The sequence below is a fragment of the Anticarsia gemmatalis genome, chromosome 9 (assembly GCF_050436995.1).
Source record: "Anticarsia gemmatalis isolate Benzon Research Colony breed Stoneville strain chromosome 9, ilAntGemm2 primary, whole genome shotgun sequence".
In the NCBI taxonomy this organism is placed as follows: Eukaryota; Metazoa; Arthropoda; class Insecta; order Lepidoptera; family Erebidae; genus Anticarsia; species Anticarsia gemmatalis.
In genome coordinates, this window is record NC_134753.1 from 9,671,670 (window position 1) to 9,691,274 (window position 19,605).

Here is a 19,605-nt window from a genome sequence, read left to right on the forward strand (position 1 = left end):
GAACTTTAGCTACCAACACCTAACTAACCTATCTCGTTGGTTATCTGGATAACTGATCAAGTTGACAACGCGGTGTTCATAACACATCCTAAATAAGATAACGTTATACATCTATCTTCGGTCGCACGATTTATCAAAAATCACAAAACATGAAAGGTTTATCTTAAATGCGAATATGTATGTACCTACTAAACCAAGATTAAATTACGCACTAGGAAATGATCGCCAATTAGAATGAGTTCAGTAGAATAATTCTCCAAAAATATTTATAGTGTTTTCTAATCATTCTACTTAGTTCTTAAAAATATTATATTAAGGTAGATCATCTGTTAGGTGGTAATGACGATAATAATTCTAAGCAAAAAACAATTAATTGTATCAAGAGAATCCAACAAGTTTGATCTGTGATTGAGGGGAACCCCACCATACTTTTTTTATGTAGCATTGAGTTTTATGAGCATAATAAACAGTTAGCTATTACGACTTCTTTGAGAACGGATAGAATATTACGCGGTTTTTTTTGTGAATCGTTTTTGTTTTTTATTATTTAATAGTAGGTATGTACATACCTGCGATAATCCGCCATGATTTTGTCGCGGCAACACATAGGTATTAAGCATCGAAATCTAAACTCGACTAAAGAAAATATTTTTAATTTCTTGAGTTTAGGGCCTTGAGAAGGAATATTTAATATTATTTCTAAATTCTAACCGGACATTGACATCAATTAGCCTTTAGCCAGGGTGACCACGATGGCTATGAAATTTCGAAGTAGTTAGGACCTACTGTGAACTTAGTGAAGTTAGTCGGAAAGTCCGAAACTCTTGTTGCCCAAAAACAGGGTTGACTTGCATAAAATGGAGAAACTTCTACAGTTGGACGAAAGAAGCTGCACTTGATGAATTATACCTATTGAAACTGGAAAATTTGCCATAGTTCAGTATTTTAATGCCTGCGACATAGAACTAAGCATATGAATTAATATCTAAGTGATTTATGTTTCAGATTTACATACAATAATAATCAAGTTATTTCACACGGACTTATATTACAGCAATTATAAAATGTAATTCTCATTTAATTTTATACGATTCTGCAACAAAAGGAGGAACAAAAGGTTACCGATGCCATTGAAGTAGCTACACTTTCCGATATGCAACACAAATTACGTACATAGGGGTCTATACTTATTGAAGACCAAGGATCTCTTTAATTGCTTTAAAGTCATTAAGGACACTTGAACAATGCAACCATACATGAAGGGATACATTAATAAAACTCCTTTATCATATTTAGTAGATATTTATAAAAATAAAACAACAAATAAAATTTTAAGGAACATAAAACAATACAGATAAAAAAAATGAATATTTCATCAACATTTTGAAAAAAGAAGTCAAGTTTATAAAATATTTTTTTTAGTTTCGGAAAATACGAAAAGACGCGGATGTGTATAATTTCCACAAAGTGCTTAGTGAAAGAATTTCAATGGACATTTAATTTCTACTTATAATTAAACTACAAGTTACTTATGTATCTATCACAGTTACACGCCCTATCTTCTACTACAACACTAGCATTAATACTATTTACACATTCATACATATATGTAATCGTCAAAACTTACAAAATATACATTTCTACAATCAATACCTGGGTAGGTAACAATTCTTCCCTTACATTGTGATTTACTTTAAACTTCTGAATATAAATAGTATATATTTGTCTTTTTTTTAGTTTTTACCAGTAAATACATTGACTGACCCTTATAATTTGACTACTCATTTTCAATTTGCACCTAGTCACTCTTACACACAAAAAATATCACCACGTTTTAGGTTCGCAAATCACGACAATTTTTGTGAGTTATAATTTAATAAATCGTAATAATATTTTTTCTTTCGATGATCATTCAAACCTACTTAAAACTAATGATCACATCTAAACGAATACGATCATACAAAATTATACTATTTCGTTGTAGTTATATTTTAACGCCTGATATCTATCGATAATACTGAGTTTTAAAACATTGCTAGTAATTTTTCAACAGGAGTAAATCATGCTCTTACGTGTTTCTCTTATTTACTTTAATTTGTGAATAAAATCAATTTACACTTTTAAAAGGTCAAAATGACCTACTTGTTTAAATATTAAATGGCACATGTATGGCCTGTATACAACCACGAGACAATGTTATATTCTAAAAAAAAATATTGACATAATGTTTATACATTGCCAGCAGCTATTTATACTATTCTAACTCATAAAACTGAACTTTACAGTAGAAGCGTTTAAAGTGAAAACTTTAATAACTTTGGTAATGAAAATCACGTTAGCTTTAAATAAGATTTGTAACTGCGTTATTTTTCATATTTCTTCGTGCTTTATTATGGAGTATGAAACAACACATTTTAGGCAATTTGGCATAAAGAAACGATTTTACTAAAGCCTAGCGTAGTGTAAATAGCTGAAGTCGATATTATTGTTCGTCATCTCTACCTTATTCAGAAACAAAGTGTCTGTACATACACAACTACAATAAATTACAATACAACTAATTACGCTATAATCTACAATACTGTCTGCATGTTGACTGTTTCTACCTTCTGGTCCTTGTTAGATCTGAAGAACTGTTCTATTTCAGCGAGTGACTTGCCCTTAGTCTCTGGCACCATGAACAACACGAAGAAGAACGCGATCGCACAGAAACACGAGTACATCCAGAATGTTCCCGCTGATGTTAATACCTCCTGAAAACAAGATACATAATAACAATTAGATAATGTAAGAGTACCTTCTAAGTTATCGATTAATTTCTGATGTGCAGTCTACAATTTGCCAATAAGAAATATGTAGACGGGATATACCAAAAGATACTTTAATAATGTGTTTCCGGCACGCTACGAAATATATGGTAAAAAAATACACGTATGGCCTTTTCACACTAGAAGACAACAACCAGGAAACGAACTAGAGCCCGACTCTTGATATTGTCAGAAGTAACATAAAATATTATAGAATTCGAGAAAATAATGAACATACTATGTCGAAAAAGTTATAAAGGCATTTGGCAAAATCCAGAACAGATGGTCAACTGGGACCGCGGGCCAAATAATTTGCGGTCCCAGTCGCCGGAAGCCTCCAAAAGACAGCAGCTTATAGCTGACGCGTAACTAAATACGAAAAGGCGTATTGATGAAAGATATCTTATAAATCTTAATAGTTTAATGAACCTTTAGAAACTGATTGCTTAATACTAGATATTACAAAACACAAACAGAAGTGTCTATTGCTAACCATCATCCAATGTCACACTATAATCTTGTATTTATTTATAAGATAGATGACAGGAAATATCTGTTATTTATTTCCGTAATTTGTGTTACTGACACTAACTTATCGTATTATAAATTATTATTTATAGCACTATAGAGCTTATTTTTTGCTACCAAACCTTGGACCCTCATAGAGTATCGAAATATTGTGTAAAAATAATTTATTTTACTTTGCTAAGAAAACCTAATAAAATACGTAAATAGGGTATTTAAATACATTCGTAATAACATAACAAGCGTAATAAATCCAGTTTTTATAATTATATTCAATAGGTAGAGATATCTGGTGCATGCAACGTCTGTAGGTATATTAGAATTATTATTTACTCGTGGCAGATTCGAGCATAGAAACGTGCATGACTTAAAATTATCATAATGCATGAATATGTATTAAATACTGATTTAAAATCATTGTCAAGTCAATTAAATTAGTCATTTGCGTATATAAGAGCATATTATGTCGAGCAATATGGCAGTCTAGAAATCCAAATTATATTTCTTTATCTGATTGATATACGTCCTAGGTCAATTAGTAGCAATATCATTAATTAATGGTTAGGGGCGTAGTAATCGTAACCGGTGGTACTATATGTCAAGATGGATGAGAACGAAGCAAGGGAAATACGTAAGGATCGTACTGAGTAGAGTTCTCTGCAGCTCAATTCTTTATTACTATCCGACTACCGACAACCGACCTGAAACCATCGAGAAATTTTGAATGAACATCTAGTCAGCGCCTCTAACGGGCGTCGTAGAAACTTTTTTGGCAGTACATTCTAAATGTCAAATGTCGATAGCTAGCCGGTTGTCGGTAGTCGATAGTGGTAGAGAATCGAGGTACTGGTGTCTGTCTACCCCCATGAGAAGATGGCGTAATTTTATGTATGTTTATAATAAAATAGTCTGTTTATACTTACATCGAGTATGTGATACGACTTGATGACAGAGAACATAGACATGAGGTTGACGGCACTGGCCATCGCTGACAACTGTGAGCGATAGTGCGCCGGGAACAGTTCACCCAACAACAGGAATGGTAGACCACCGAACCCGAGGGAGAATCCCAACATGAACACCACCAAACTTGCGATGGGTAAGTACCTGGAAAGAGTATAGTAATTAGTACCTCATTATTCTGGCTGATTGCTTCAAATAAATATTTTCTTTTCTCGGACTCCCAAACTCACAGAAACCTATCCTATCCAATAGTACGAGTATATTAGAGATTTTTCAGGGTAAATAGAATATATATAACTTATTACCTACTGTTTTATGGAATCCTAATCCTCCGAATATTTTTGAATTCTTTACAGATATAATCTAAGCTTATGATCTTAAAACCTTTATTTTGTGTGTTCTAAGCACACAAAAAAATTTAACCCCAAAGAAATATTGACGAGGGTTTCTGTAAAACATGATTTGCAAATATTGTGAAAATGGTAAAAGTAGGCTCATATTAGCGTATATTTGTAAATGTCTAAACTAAGTACGTAACTAACTTAACACTTCCTTATTTAGCAATGAAAGTCATAAGAGACGAGATATAATCACTATTGGCAAATATTTGAGAAATCGCAATATCGAACGTAGATGTTTATTAGCATACAATGCCTTTGTGATATCTTATGAAATCTATATCATTCACAACTGTGTTGATATCGTTTAACTGAACTGACCCTGAAACTAGCCACGACAGAGATGAATCTAAACTACAACTAATCACGATTTGTAACATTTTCTGTCATTTCCGAATCATTCAATAAATTTTTGCAAGTATGAACATTTTTCTCGCTACAGTTACGAGGATGAGAAATTGGTTAGTAATTTAATAAAACTGCAACTACTGTTCTATAAAGAGATGTACAAGTTAAGATTAAAGATAATTCAGGGTGCTAGTGTTGTTTGTTGTGTATAATACAACTATGTAGATTCAAAATCGAGAAAATACCAGCTATTAGTTGCTATAAATGCAATTCTTACCCGAGCCAAGGTGACTCCTTGAGATGGAAGTAGAAGGCGGCTCCCATGGAACCCATAGACAAGCACATGATTGCTGCAGAGATGAGCAACAGAGGTCTTCTCCCAGCGCGGTCTACTAACAGCGTAGATACTCCATTACTCAAAAGTTGAACTACACCCACTATAATTGTCGCTGTCATCGCATCTAACGTGCTGCCTGAAATATAATAAACAAGTATAGCATTAAAAAAGGCAAACCTGTTTTGCTCAAAAATTTGTAAACCGGTAAAACAAATCAAAATTTAGTTTTTTGATATTTAATCAACTTGTTTTGATGAATAACGAACCGTGCAATTTCAAATAATGCTAAACCTTCCTCAATAATTCAAACAGTCCAAAAAACCAAATTACCAGCATTTCTGAAGATCTCAACAGTGAAGAAGATGACAGCATCAATACCGCTGTACTGTTGGAACAAGAGCAGAGCAAACCCGATGATCATCGGCTTATACACAACCGGTGAGAAGAACACCTTGCGGGTGAACAGACTCGGTGGAGCCTCCGCCTTTTCTGCCTTCCTAAAATTAAAATATCAATATTATAATGTAGTATTAATTTTTATTTCAGATTGTCCGAGCGCTGCTATCTGTGGCATTCACACCAAATGTCGGACAAAAAATGTTATCTAATTTGTTCCTCATACGTCCTTATTTAATTTAAACATGTCACGTATTTAGCAATATGTTAATATTGTTTCGGAAACTGTCTCGTCAATCCCATTGATGGCGTTATCCTTCCGCCACCGACCTTACAGTAAGCACATGTGCAACGGTAGTTATTAAATAGATTGCCAAGCCGTTCACCTCCTACAAGGTAACACTTATAAATCAAACAATCTTTATAAGGAATCTAGCCTTAGTGACATCTCTTTTTAAATCTGTTTATGTTTTGTAGATTATTTACTACCGAGACTGTTTAAAAATGTAGTGAGTAAACTTGACATTTTTATCGGCAAGTATTCGACATTTCGGTACCATTGCAGACTAATCAATTTATTGTTCTAGACTGTGAAAACACGTGCCCACGCGCACGTTATTTCAATTGTAATTGGTAACTGAATTAACAAAATACTGTATTCAATTGAATATAATAGTGTTTTGCTCTCTTCGCCCAAAACTAACGCCTACTGAAAGTTCACTAAACAATTATTAGGAACACGCGCCTATGTGGACAATGACCATATAAGGAGAACTAGAGCTTATATATTTTGGCAGAGGCACTCTTCCTACTAATGAAATTGCCCTACATCCTATGCGGAAATACTTTGATGACTTGACAATGGCCATCGCATAAATCGCACATTAAAGGCTGAATTGGCCATCCGCAATGTCTTTTTAAACAAACGGCTTACTTAAACCTGATTTACAACCACACAAATTTTTATCGACCTTCTTCGCCTTACAATTGAGGAGACAAAATGGCTGTGACCTACAAAACCTTTTGATCGTAAGCCCACACTATTTATAAAGTCAGGGATATAGTAACAACTTGTCAGCCCTTTCCTTGAACATGATTCATATTCACAGCATCCGTCGAACCAGTTACTATATAGGAGACTGTTCTAATCACGTTTTATATTGCTCTAAATAAAAAAATAAGGTGGCCACTTAACATTATTCCAAACACGAAATATTGTAACGCGACTATGAATTGTGGCAAGTGTTGCATGTTTCCGAACGGCGTACCTTCTAGCCTTCCAGCGCCCTGCTAGTCGCCAAGTGTCGGTTAAAGTGAAACATGCATGAGGTTTGAAATAATGGTATGTGGCCATATTTGACCCAGATACCTTACGTACTATGATAGAAATTTGTCATTTAAATTACTTACTCATTGTTATCTTCCTTGACAGTGGCGGTTGCTCGAGCAGATAAATGCAACCATTTGATAGATTCTGATGCATCCAACCCCTTCGATTGTAGCCACACGGGAGATTCAGGCAGAGGTAGAAGTACCACGAACAAGGCCACTGAAAATAATATCCATACATGAAGTCACTCAATGAGGCAAGAAGTATTTTGTTTAAAGAATTTTTGCATTGCTTCATATCAACTTGTTTAGTAAAAAATAAAAGGCATTTAAAATTGATGAATTGTTTTCAATTTAAGCATGTACATCTTTTCACAAAAACAGTAATTTTCTGGCAGTATTCTAAAGCACGTCTAACAATAAAATTGTTATGATACTGTATACCTACAATAGTAAGTCGTATTCGTTCACGTGTAGACAAAAAGTAGGCGAAAATAATAGTGCATTAGAATGCTCGTGAGCAGCAAAAAATAGTTAAGTGCGAACCACCAATTATTGTTACCAAATAATAAATTGTCATCGAAAATTATGTCGATCTCATATTGTTTATTAAGAAGTGAAAAAATAATAAAAGGAAAAATCGTTTGATCACGTCGAATAATCTTTGCAGAATCAGGAAGAATTGAGACCCAAGTTGGTTTTTAATTACATTTGGTTGCTCTAAGCAATCCAATAAATCTAAAAAGATATGTTATAGATACAACATGAATATAATATATTACTCACCACAGAAAACGGCGGATAAGAAGGCGAGGTACCTCCAGTAGAGCCAGTTCCCGGCGACGTATGATATCAGGATGCCCAGTGACATGGACAATGTCGGTAGCGAACCCAAGCGCCCACGAATTTCAGGGTCACAACACTCGCTCACCTTTAAAATAAAATAGAGGGTTAAATTTCACCCATACACAGCCAATACTGAAATTAATATCTACGAATTCAACTGAATAATGCAACAAATAAATCAGGTGATATAATTGACGCTCTACTTCGTTAAATCCACGATACACAATAAAATCCTAGTGAATAATTACGTTAATTCAGACATTTTGCTGTGCGTTAAATTTTATGTCTCCAAATTATAAATATCGAACCCTAATTTACGTTAATAGTACATGATGAATGGGATTCTTATATTCAAGAACGAGCAAGAAAAAATTCCCTAAGAAGGTAATGAACTGAACGAATAATTTGTCATTATTGTGAAAATACAACAAACCATTTTTTTTATAATTATCTGGGATGATAATATGCAGTTACAATTTTAGAACAAGACCATTTGTAGTACAATAATGAGCCACTATCCGAGGTCAAATGAATGGACAGGTTGACTGAAGACTTACAAAGACTCGTTATGTTATTGTTACATCTGATAAATGCGCTCAACTTATCACTAATAAGTTTGATACAATTAATTACAGAAATGTTTCCGCTTGTTTCATGCTTAAACGAATCCGCGTCATTTATAATTGAACGCAGACAACTTATTGCAACCGTGTTTATGCGATTCCACAACCAGGAAGCGTTATTTCATTGTTTAGTAAGTACCTGTGTGATATATATAATTTAGTGCAATCTGTAACCCAGAAGACCATTTGCATATGGATTCACTTACTTTTAATTGCTCGTCTAAAGAGTTAATAGCCTCTGGACTACAGTCCAATAGTCGAGACGTTCATGGTCAGTTATACTTACAGAAAAGTACGATCAGACAGATCAGTAAACTTTTATTTTTATTTTAACTGACAGTGTCTGATTCAGATCTTGTCAAGTTACATTACACCTACTTGCTTCATTTTGAAACTACGGACCACTTTGCTTGAAAATTTTAATTTGTCCACTAATCATGTACCCAAATGATTGTTTTGCAATTGCTAGTTTGCCAATAGTTCTATGTATTAGGTACAGGTTATAAATGTTGGAATGTATCGGATATTGGGAGCAAAACGGATACTTAATACTTGCCGGAGTCATTTGATATTGCACATATCGTGTCAATCAACATCATATGCGATATCATAATTTAAGAAATTCTTAGTTCAGAAACAGAAGTGTGCATTGCCGATTGTTGTCAACTAAGGTAGATAGTTCGAAATCTTTAATACTTACATATACTTGAGCAGTAGCCAACACGAAGCCAACTCCGACACCAGTGATCATTCTGCCGAGCAGTAGCAGTGGGTAATATTTGGCGAATCCGAGGATCAGCCAGGAGGCCACCCATATTGGTGACGTCAACTGTAGTGTCCGCTTACGACCTGCACGTTGCATCAAAGCTCCGGAGAGCATACTTCCCAAAAACGCACCCAACGGTGGAATTGCACCTAAAAATTAATTAGATATTAACTTCAATGCTTCTATCTGAATTAAAACAGAGAGATACAAAGGATATTATATCTTATTTGTATAGGAAGGACTAACAACTCTAGCGATTATCAACTACAGATAACCCTTTACGATCCTAAATGAGAATGAAGCAACAATAAATAAACTTGTATGTATATTATACTCCATAGGCAAAGCATATCCTTCACCTGTAATCTTTATATTTCAGGCTTATTGCCTAAAAGCACGTGAGCATTCATGAGGTCAAAGCAATTTATATTATAAAGAAAAGCATCACATTTTTTAAGCAAACCTTGACCACACAAATGCCGATATATTTATTACAATTACACCTTGAACTTCGCAAACATCAGTTTGAATTGTATCTAAAATTAGCAGCATTTCAGTTAAAACTAATTCATTTTGCAGATATTATTATCTTGTCAATGTCATAAGTACGTAAAATAATATTTGTACAGTAATTTTTACTTAAATATGTATGTCCAAGATATTTATTGGTTTGTACAAAACATTATTGCATGACAATACATGAAGCATGATCATTTTGACCTGAAAACTTATTTTCATTGTTACCTGTGATATATCACCCATATTTATGTTGTATATTTACTTGTATACCTAAACACGTGCGTAATCTTGCACATACAAACAATTTGCTTAAGCTGTTAACTAAATTAAATTGTCATCCCACAATGACATGACACAACTGATTTAACGCCTCTGCACAATTTAACTTCCGTGCAAATCGAAAGAATACCGGCCTACGTTATTATAGAATAAAAAATACATTGCATTTATCTATAAATAGACTTTAGTGACCTCGATGCAACCATTCGGTATTCTTTATAAACAAATGCTATTTATACATACATTTATTTTATTACGTAATCAAAAATTCGTTAGATATCACTTGTTGTAAATTACATGTCTCCAAAATTCAGTCGAGTCCAAAAAACCCTTCAACCCATTTACATACAATAAACGTGTAAAAATAAATTAAAAGTATATTACCTATCCATGACTTCTGCTCACTGCTCTGGATAATTTCAGGATCGACGTCTTCAATGGAGGGGATCGCAGAAGCCGAATAACCCCTCACCAGGCCGATGATTAGGAATGACAGAGACGCTCCAAATGTCAGCCATAACTGTAAAATAGATAATCGGTCAGTTTAAATGATTTAGACAAAGGTCATTCGTATGTGGCTCTAGGTTTCACTTCAATCTAGTTGTTACCTCTGAACAATAATTGCAGGTTTCTCCACCTACGGATAGACTATTTGATATATCAATTCAGTGAAAATATTTTTTCTGTCAATTTAAAACTTGTTCAGCTAATTAGTACTTATTCAGAGTTAATAAAACCGGCTATTATGACACGATGATAATTTGCATTAAAAATAAAAGGGCATTATTTTTAATTCAAATTATGATTAAATACATCAATACTGCAGCTAATTATTGTAGTGTACAAATTCATATGACAATCCGTGTGGTCTTCCTTTGAAACTATACAAACATAATGACATAGCAACATAGAGAATAGGTAAATTGTGTGGTTTCAAAGCTCGCAACAGCTTGTTCTACCATAATACATACAATCGATGTGTTGGGTAACTTACGTGAACAAGACAGTATTACAAACTTTATCACATGTGAAGTAACTACATTTTGTTGTTTTGTCATCGGTAAAATAATACCTCGAGTAAACTAACAGTGCTCTATGTAAACAATAATATACTTACATATAAATTATTATATGTGCATAACTATTTCATAATGTATATTAGCAATTAAAGAGATAAAATAGTCCTGTATGGCAAGATGCATGGATTTGAATGAAGAAGAGGAAGTTTGTAATGATTGTGCCAAGTGGGGTTCTCTGTTCTCTGCCTACCCCTATAGGGATAGGCGTAATTTGATGTGTGTATGTATATATGCATTAGAGAGGTTAATTAATTAAGTGTATTACTATGCGTGATGATGAATCTATTCTGTTAGTTGAACTGACATTACACCGAGTGAAGTGAGTTCGATTCTCAGATAGACTTATTTTTAATGATATGTGTGAATTTTCCGGATTTCATTGTCAATTTGCGTAAGTATTGTAATGATCTGTGGTTATACCTAGTATTATAAAAGATACGAGAGTCACTAGTACACCAGCTCCATATTTCGTTTTTAAACATTGTGTCGTAGGTTGTAGCAAAAATTAATAATAAAATAACCATTCATGTTTTGTTGATATAAATATTATAAGGTGAAGGTTTCATGAAAGAAGCGTGATTTTTTTATTTATACACAATTTGCAAATGTAATTTACTTATGGAAACAAATAACATTAGCGAATTAGCGATATCGAATTGGAATGAAAACCGGCCACAACACATTTGGGTATCAGCATTGGAGGATGGCTATCAGTATTGAACTAATTCTACACAATAACACCAAACGCACCGCAACCATTGGCAGGGCTGATCAGAATAATGACTGACAAATTACTTGTTTAATAAATTGATCAATTTGCCATTCATGTCGCTATTTTAGTATTATATACAATTGGGTGCACCTACCGGTGGCGTGACCGACGGAAGAGAACTATCACGTCGCGACATTGCAGGTTTAAAGTGATTCACGTGCGTGCTGACAATTGGTTCATTCACGTGTCACGCGTCCTGGTTCCAGGGCTTTAGACCCCTCTCCCGATATTTAGATTTATGGAAAAGTTTTGAATTAAATTTATCTCCAAAGTAATATTTTTGTATTTAAAAAGACAATTCCCGCACAATAAATAAATAAATTAATATTATTGGACAACTCACACACGGTCATTTGATGCCAAACTAAGCGAAGCTTGTACTATAAAAACTAAATTATACTTCTATAGATTATTTCTAAATATATACTTGTATAGATAAATTGACAACCAGGCTCAGAACAAAATACTCGTGCTCATCACACAAAGATTTGCCCCAGGTAGGATTCGAACCTACCACACGCGGCGCTACGGTTGTTGCGGCGAGGTAACCGCTTAAACCACTGCGCCAAACGTGCAGTTAATATAAAGTAAATGAATAAGTAAACTAATGGATTATGTTTTCCAAAATAGGATGCAATTAGTAAACGCTAGCGATCACATGACGAACTATCAAAGGTTGCAATCACAACGTTGGATATAAGATAGATTGCATATTGTAATTTTCCACGAACTAGGCTTATAATTATGTATACGAATCTGCATCAGGCGTTCACCTTTTGGTATTTTACAGTTGTTTCAACTTTTGAACTGTATAAAAACATTGATTTCAGTTCCCTTAATCATATATTTTTTCAATTAAAGCTTAGTTGCTGATAATAATATAGAGATCATCTTGTATATTTAAGTGTAAAAAACCGTCACGTTTGTAATTTAAATTATTATAATTGTAGTTGGTTAGTAATCGTGAGCGACTGGGCTCTTTGCACTTCAAGTTGCGAAACGTACTCGTGCTTGCAGGCAGAGTGTACTCAAGGCTCCCCTAACGAATCATGTGATGCTTGCTGCTTGCATAAATCACAAAAATGTTAACCGACCTTTTCTGTGACCTATTCACTTAATTTAAACTGACCTCAATAGTTTAACATTGTTTTAGAAAATGTCAATATAACACTAATTAATTACGCTGTTTGAATATAGCATTATTTTTAAAAATTTATTAAAGTTTAAATACTTTTAAAATGTCTCAGAACGTCTTTTTCATGTCGTGTGTACCCTTTTTTCTATACTTAAAAAAACATTGATGGAGCACAATTTCCACGTCTTACCAAGCTCTAATTAAGGTTTCTGTTAGAAATAAAATCAGTTGGCATAGCGGTGAGTATGATGATTCAGAGAAAATTAATTATATTAGCAGTACCGGTAAAACTATTCCAAATATGTGTTAAACTAATATATGTACTAGTTTACTTTTCTAATTGTTTTATTGTTCACGACAGTTTCAGCATAGCACATGACAAATAACTTTCAATAATCTTCGATTTGCATCATGGTGTCAAAGTAAATAAGCCGCTGATTATCACTATATATTTACTTTACATAAAAGTCTATGTAACATTTGCATGTGATTGTTCTACGTGAGTAACTGGTTGGGGTGATTGGTCTGACTTGATTGTGTTTGTTGACCTGCCAATCACCCGTCGTCCTGTGCGAGCGTAATGATTCATTACGCCAGTCACTTGTCTCACAATATTTTGGTTCTTTAGAAGAAATTACCTTTAGGTATGTACTATAATCACAAGCAATTACACGCACTATCGTTTTATGTTCTGATTTAATGGTGTTTCTATGGGAGATTATGCAATCAAATTAACCTAACGGTATTACCTTTGTACAGCATTGAACTCAGTATAAAGCGGAAATACACGAAACACGATAACTTTTAGAACAAATACTTTCATATAGTTCACGAGACATGATAACTTTTAGAACATATTATTTAAATTCGATACCCATAGTAACTACTTAGAATTATCTACTTATCTACTTTCTCTGAATGAAGATGAGCCCAAATCAATTATTTGTTATCTAAACACAACAGCTCTATCTGTGTGGCAGCTATCTAAAATCTGCAATTGATTATTATCAAATCATGCGAGGAGTTGATGATATATACAGATACATCATTAGGCACATAACAGCACGTCGCCGCACAATCGTCCGCGGCTGTATTTCGCGATTTCGTGCCAAACGTGACAACTCACGTGACCTAACGTACCGCTCTCTGACTAAGGTTACTGAACATATGAGACTATATTCTAAGCTTAGGTATATTAGCTAGTGTACCTTACTACCAAAGATCGTGCGAATACATACGCTTTAGGATTTAAAAAATAATTGTAATTTTATCTTATGTATAAAAATGCTTTTATTAACAAATGATAAAAAAAAACATTTTAAATACAATCTCATGAAACTCGAAACAATGGAAACCAAGTAATCTAACATTTAATTTTCTCGATGACAGACATATCTACAATCATCTTACGTCTTAACAACGAATATCATTAATGCTTATGAATATCCAAATTAAGGTTACCCGTTAAAGATTCTTACATGTGTGTTTTCTTAAACTTGCTACGTTTATATAAACCCAGAATGAAAATCAAATTCCCATACTTCATTCCTCTGTAATACGGACTCTAATATTGAAATCTTCAAAATGTTGGTGTACAAATAGTAACGGCTCACAAAATAATCGTTGCTCCTCGTTTATACCTATTTCAGAAACTCAGTCAAAGCATTACCATGAAGATACACTTAAAACTGACACGAGTGCCCTTTTAATGCGGAAATCACTAATAAACAGACAAATCGACAATTAGAGAGATAAAAAATGCCGACCGTGGTTTTCTATTCGTTAACAACCGGGTTCTGAAAAATCGGTCCATGGATAGTGTTATTACTATTCCAGATATAAAATTGCAAAGTATGTTTTTGACTTTTATATTATTGTTTTATACAGTACTTTTAATGGTTCTCAGACTGAAATGGTTATTTAAATTAATTTACTTAGCTCTATAATAGAACAAAATATTGATCTAATCAGTATTTCTTTATTTTCTTATTAATATAAATAAACAAAGTGAAATGAATCTGAGATAATAATTTAATTTGCATAATTTATGTGAAAAACCCGTTGCTTGCATATTTTACCTAAGTTCAGTATTTTTCTTCAAAGTCACGATGACACTGCATTATTAAGTAGACCACGCTTAGAAATACTACACTTAATTGTTAGATATCGCTATAAATCTACGAGATAAACTTAAAGGACCATTATAACGAATAGAAATCTGGCGAAAATATTATGTAAGTATAGTAGTAGAATTTCTAATCAGACAGAAAAGTAAAGGAAAATCTACGTTTAAAAATTACATTAAAATTCAATACGAAACAAAAAAACTATCAAAATGAAAAGGTCCTGAATTGGAAATGTTAAATCGGAGTCTATGGGACAACAGTTGAATGGTAGCTGAGTACCGAAAAAAGACAAACCAAAACTTATTTCTTGGACAGTCACATGATCATGAGTGTTTAGCTACTTTTCTCTATTAACTTAAGTATTGCATGCATTTATGTAACATTAGTTACATTTGCACATACAGTTAGGATGTATCCTAAAGAATGTTGCAACACGGCTTTAAAAATATTGCCATTGAAATAGATAGTTTATGAATACAATACTTTCTATGCTTGTTTTTGTCCAAACTGTGGATGTTCAAAACATCCGGTATATTATGTAGAGCTCACTAACGTTTTTCTATTATCATAATCCACTGACCACTTGCACTGAAATACATATCGTTACATTTTTTGCAAACACTTGAGTTTATATCTTAAAAGATATGTTATGTACTTTTGTTATTTAGGTCACCAAGACTAAAATTAAATACGTTTTTTTTGTATTAATTAGCAAAATAACTCAATTTACTTTTATGCCTACACATAACTTTAAACTTCACTGTAGGTATATCAAAAAATCCTCGATGTTAATCTTGTGGTCAATAAGATAAGTATTATTTATGCAGATAAACATTTGTGTGCAGATAAATGATTGACAAGTATCTCTTGAGAAATTTCAATGCGTTACATATCATTATGATTGATTTTCGACATGTTTTTTCCAAATCGTCACGGACATGCGTCATTCCCTGCTATGACAGACATCATTTTAGTAACTCTATTACTAACAAAATAAATCCATAAACATCTATCTCTTCAAAATATACAGATTCTGGCACCAGAGCAATACCCCAACCAATCAAAAGAAGAAATAAATCATATCTATCAAAAAAATTAAGCATACGGCTCTCCCTTCCATAAAATACTTCTTCTAAATTTCAATTAACTATTGGTGAATGAATTCATTGATCAATTATAGACACCCGGAAAGGATTCACGTTCGACATTTTAACAATTAGTGTTATATCGTAACAATTACAATATGGATTTACTAAACACTGAGTCGTATAAAACAAAACAAGAGACGTGCGATGTTTTGATATTTCTTTATGGAAAGGTCTTTCTTGACGGCTTGTTAGGCCTATTGGCATTGCGTCGAGAGTCACGGGTTCGATTCAAGACGTACAGGGGTGGTTTTAGGGCGTGTTTTAAATTCACGTTTTGAATATTGGAAAAGGCCAATAGTTAGTAATGTTTAACTTTATCTGTCTAAAACGATTACACGGTGAACCAATAGTAATACTTTTTTATTCTATTGAGATGCCAGGAAACGACGTGCCCTCATTTTCAATAAAAATCATGATACAGAAGCACAAAGATAGCATTAAATTTATACCTATATAGCACGCAACACACTTAAAAGATTATCGTAAGAGTAGGTGATTCTAATAGGAATACAAACAATTAGTGTTTATCGCAACCTGTTTCATTGCAATATTCGAAAGCAGGCCCTGACATTATTGTTAGACTGTCGAGTGTTCAATGACGCGTGGTAGGATAACATACTGCTCATCACTTTGAGATATGTAGTTCAAATACAGAAACCTTTCCTCTCTTGGAATGTTTCCTTTATATGTATAGTCTTATTAATTACTTTCACTTTTCCAATCCATATTAGATGTGTTTTATATGGGGTATGCCTTTTACCGGGTCGTCCCCAACACTGGGCTACCGTTTCGAAATATTTTAACAATTTCAATTTCAAAATTGGCAATAGGTTTATAATAGGATTTTTTTATATCTAGTTACAATAATAGAGAGAACACTCTTTCCGTACACCAAGTTTTGAACAAAGCTAAGCTAATTCACTCAAACATTTATTTGTTTTGTATCGGAATCAATTTCATATCCTGTGAATTGTGAACTCCGTGAAGAGACTTGAACGGACAGAAACTTAATGTATTTGTTTATTTCATATTAACAAAATTTGTAACAGAAATCCAGGCGGAGACTTCCGTAAGAATATATATCCATCAAAACAATAATTTACACAGCCGTACACTGATGTTATTTAAACAAAACTTCATTTAATATACCTCCATACACAAGGATTTCTACCTCTAGTTTAAAGATTTTTACTATAACGATTATTCAGCAATTTTTTTCACTAACCAAACTGTCGACCTGCGTTTAGAATTTAACCGCAACATACCTACTATCAATTAAAAGACTACGTATAGGACTAGGCAGGCTGTATACCTGCATTATAAACTCAAAAATATTTTTTTCAAACTTGCGGTCATTGCCCGTGTTTTGCAACTTTAAAACCAAAATTGAGGGCATCACCAGTTTTGAAAAATAACCTGTTTTGAGGTTTATACACAAAAACCAGTTTAGTTTTCCTGTATGAAGATGATAAAATATATTTAATACAGAAAGTTCGTAACAAATAATCTACTCTATTAAGTCATAAATTAAACAATTAAGTACGAAAATAAAAAAAATAACTGCTAGAAAACTATTAAAACTACGTCGAAGCCCCTTCCATCACTACCAGAAAGTTATAAACTTTATGTCATAAAATGTAATAATTGACTAATATTCAATTAACAAAAAAATATAAATGAACTAACCTGCTTTAGAAGCGCTGGTGATATTTTAGTCATTACGCACGGATACCGATACGGTGCTGTGCTGAAGTAGATGTATGAACAATAACGCACTGTCAATATTCGCACTGAGACTGTTACTTGCAGTTACACAAACCCGCGATGTATAGTACAAGAGGTTCGTGCTACACCGGCGACCGACTCCTCTTGGCTGTCAAGAATGACTGCACCGATACCAGCCACCTACCACCTGTTTTGATTACAATCTGCGCTGACGCCTGGTCATGTGAGATGATCCAACACCACAGGCTTTATAACCTCGATGCGATAACCTCGACAAATGACGCTAATTCGAAAAGGACTAAGGCTAAAAAAATATGCCAATGCTCCATAATCAGTTAACCAAATTTAATAATCACTTCTCAAATATGGACAGTAATTATCTTAAATTTAATACAAGGTATTGTGGCAAACCACCCGTACGACCTGCAAACAATTCCATAATGCGATTGCAACACGGTGAGGATAATTCTAATAAGAAGATGTTTACTAACTTGCAACAACCTAGACGCCAAGCGAAATGTCTCATTGTCATTTACTATGATACGTTTCGCTTTTTTGCGAATTATAATATTATGCATATTATACATTTTACATCAAAATGTATATTATGGATAATACTACTAACGGGTGTAAAATGAGCTTAAAGATGAGGTGGTAGAGCTTTACGTTAATTTCAGATTAGTTTTATTATTTTCAACTATTGGTACAAACGGTCAAAGTTATATATTGTTCAAATCAACAGCTTATAAAGTTAGTAATATTATTTCTAAGAGACTGATAATCTAACAGCAAAAACCACAAAAATCACTCTTCAGCATAATTTTACATTTTAGTGTTAAAATACGTTGTTTCATAGACCAATAACATGATATATACATAGATAGGTAACAAATACAACAGGAAAGTGCAAGGAAAAAATAAAAACACGAACATTAAACTGACACAGAATTGTTCATACATCCGACGTAGTTTTGGATTGCCGACTACAGACACTTTGTGGCTAGGCTATAAAATTAATGTTATGCTGCATAAAAATCATATAAAACGTATAAATTACGTTCGTATTTGTTTCACAGGAAAACTATCTGTAGCTGAACAATGCGCTGATTATTCTGGTTTGACACCAAGCACTTCAACATTCGTTGAGCAAATAATAAAGCTGCATATTCCCACCACTAAGGCAGCGTGCAATGCTTAACACATCCCACAATTAAAGAAGTTATACAGAAGAAGAGTTACAATATTTATTAATTTCAAATATTATTGACCTTCTTAATGTGTGAAATATCATAGTACTGATTTATTTAAATCTATAATGACTAGGTATCTCCCAACATTTTCCTGATTCAGAAGAATGCTGTCTTATCTCAATTTAATAATTATTATCATTAATTATATTTTAGATTTTGTAATATAAAAACTTGATTGAATTTTTTTTTAACCACATTTTATTATATTCGTATCCAGTCATATACTATAAGCTC

At 33.3% G+C, this 19,605-nt stretch overlaps 1 protein-coding gene across 1 annotated transcript; it reads right to left on the minus strand.

Annotated features, from left to right (window-relative positions):
• Positions 1-1,288: 1,288 nt before the first annotated feature.
• On the minus strand, positions 1,289-18,328 carry LOC142975771 (facilitated trehalose transporter Tret1-like). The gene is made up of 9 exons (XM_076118838.1): positions 18,083-18,328; positions 10,521-10,656; positions 9,273-9,487; positions 7,890-8,034; positions 7,185-7,323; positions 5,709-5,875; positions 5,319-5,514; positions 4,256-4,439; positions 1,289-2,753 (listed from the first exon to the last, which is right to left on the minus strand). The coding sequence occupies exons 1-9, from the start codon at positions 18,113-18,115 to the stop codon at positions 2,574-2,576; spliced, it is 1,395 nt and encodes a 464-aa protein (XP_075974953.1). The 5' UTR covers positions 18,116-18,328; the 3' UTR covers positions 1,289-2,573.
• Positions 18,329-19,605: the final 1,277 nt, after the last annotated feature.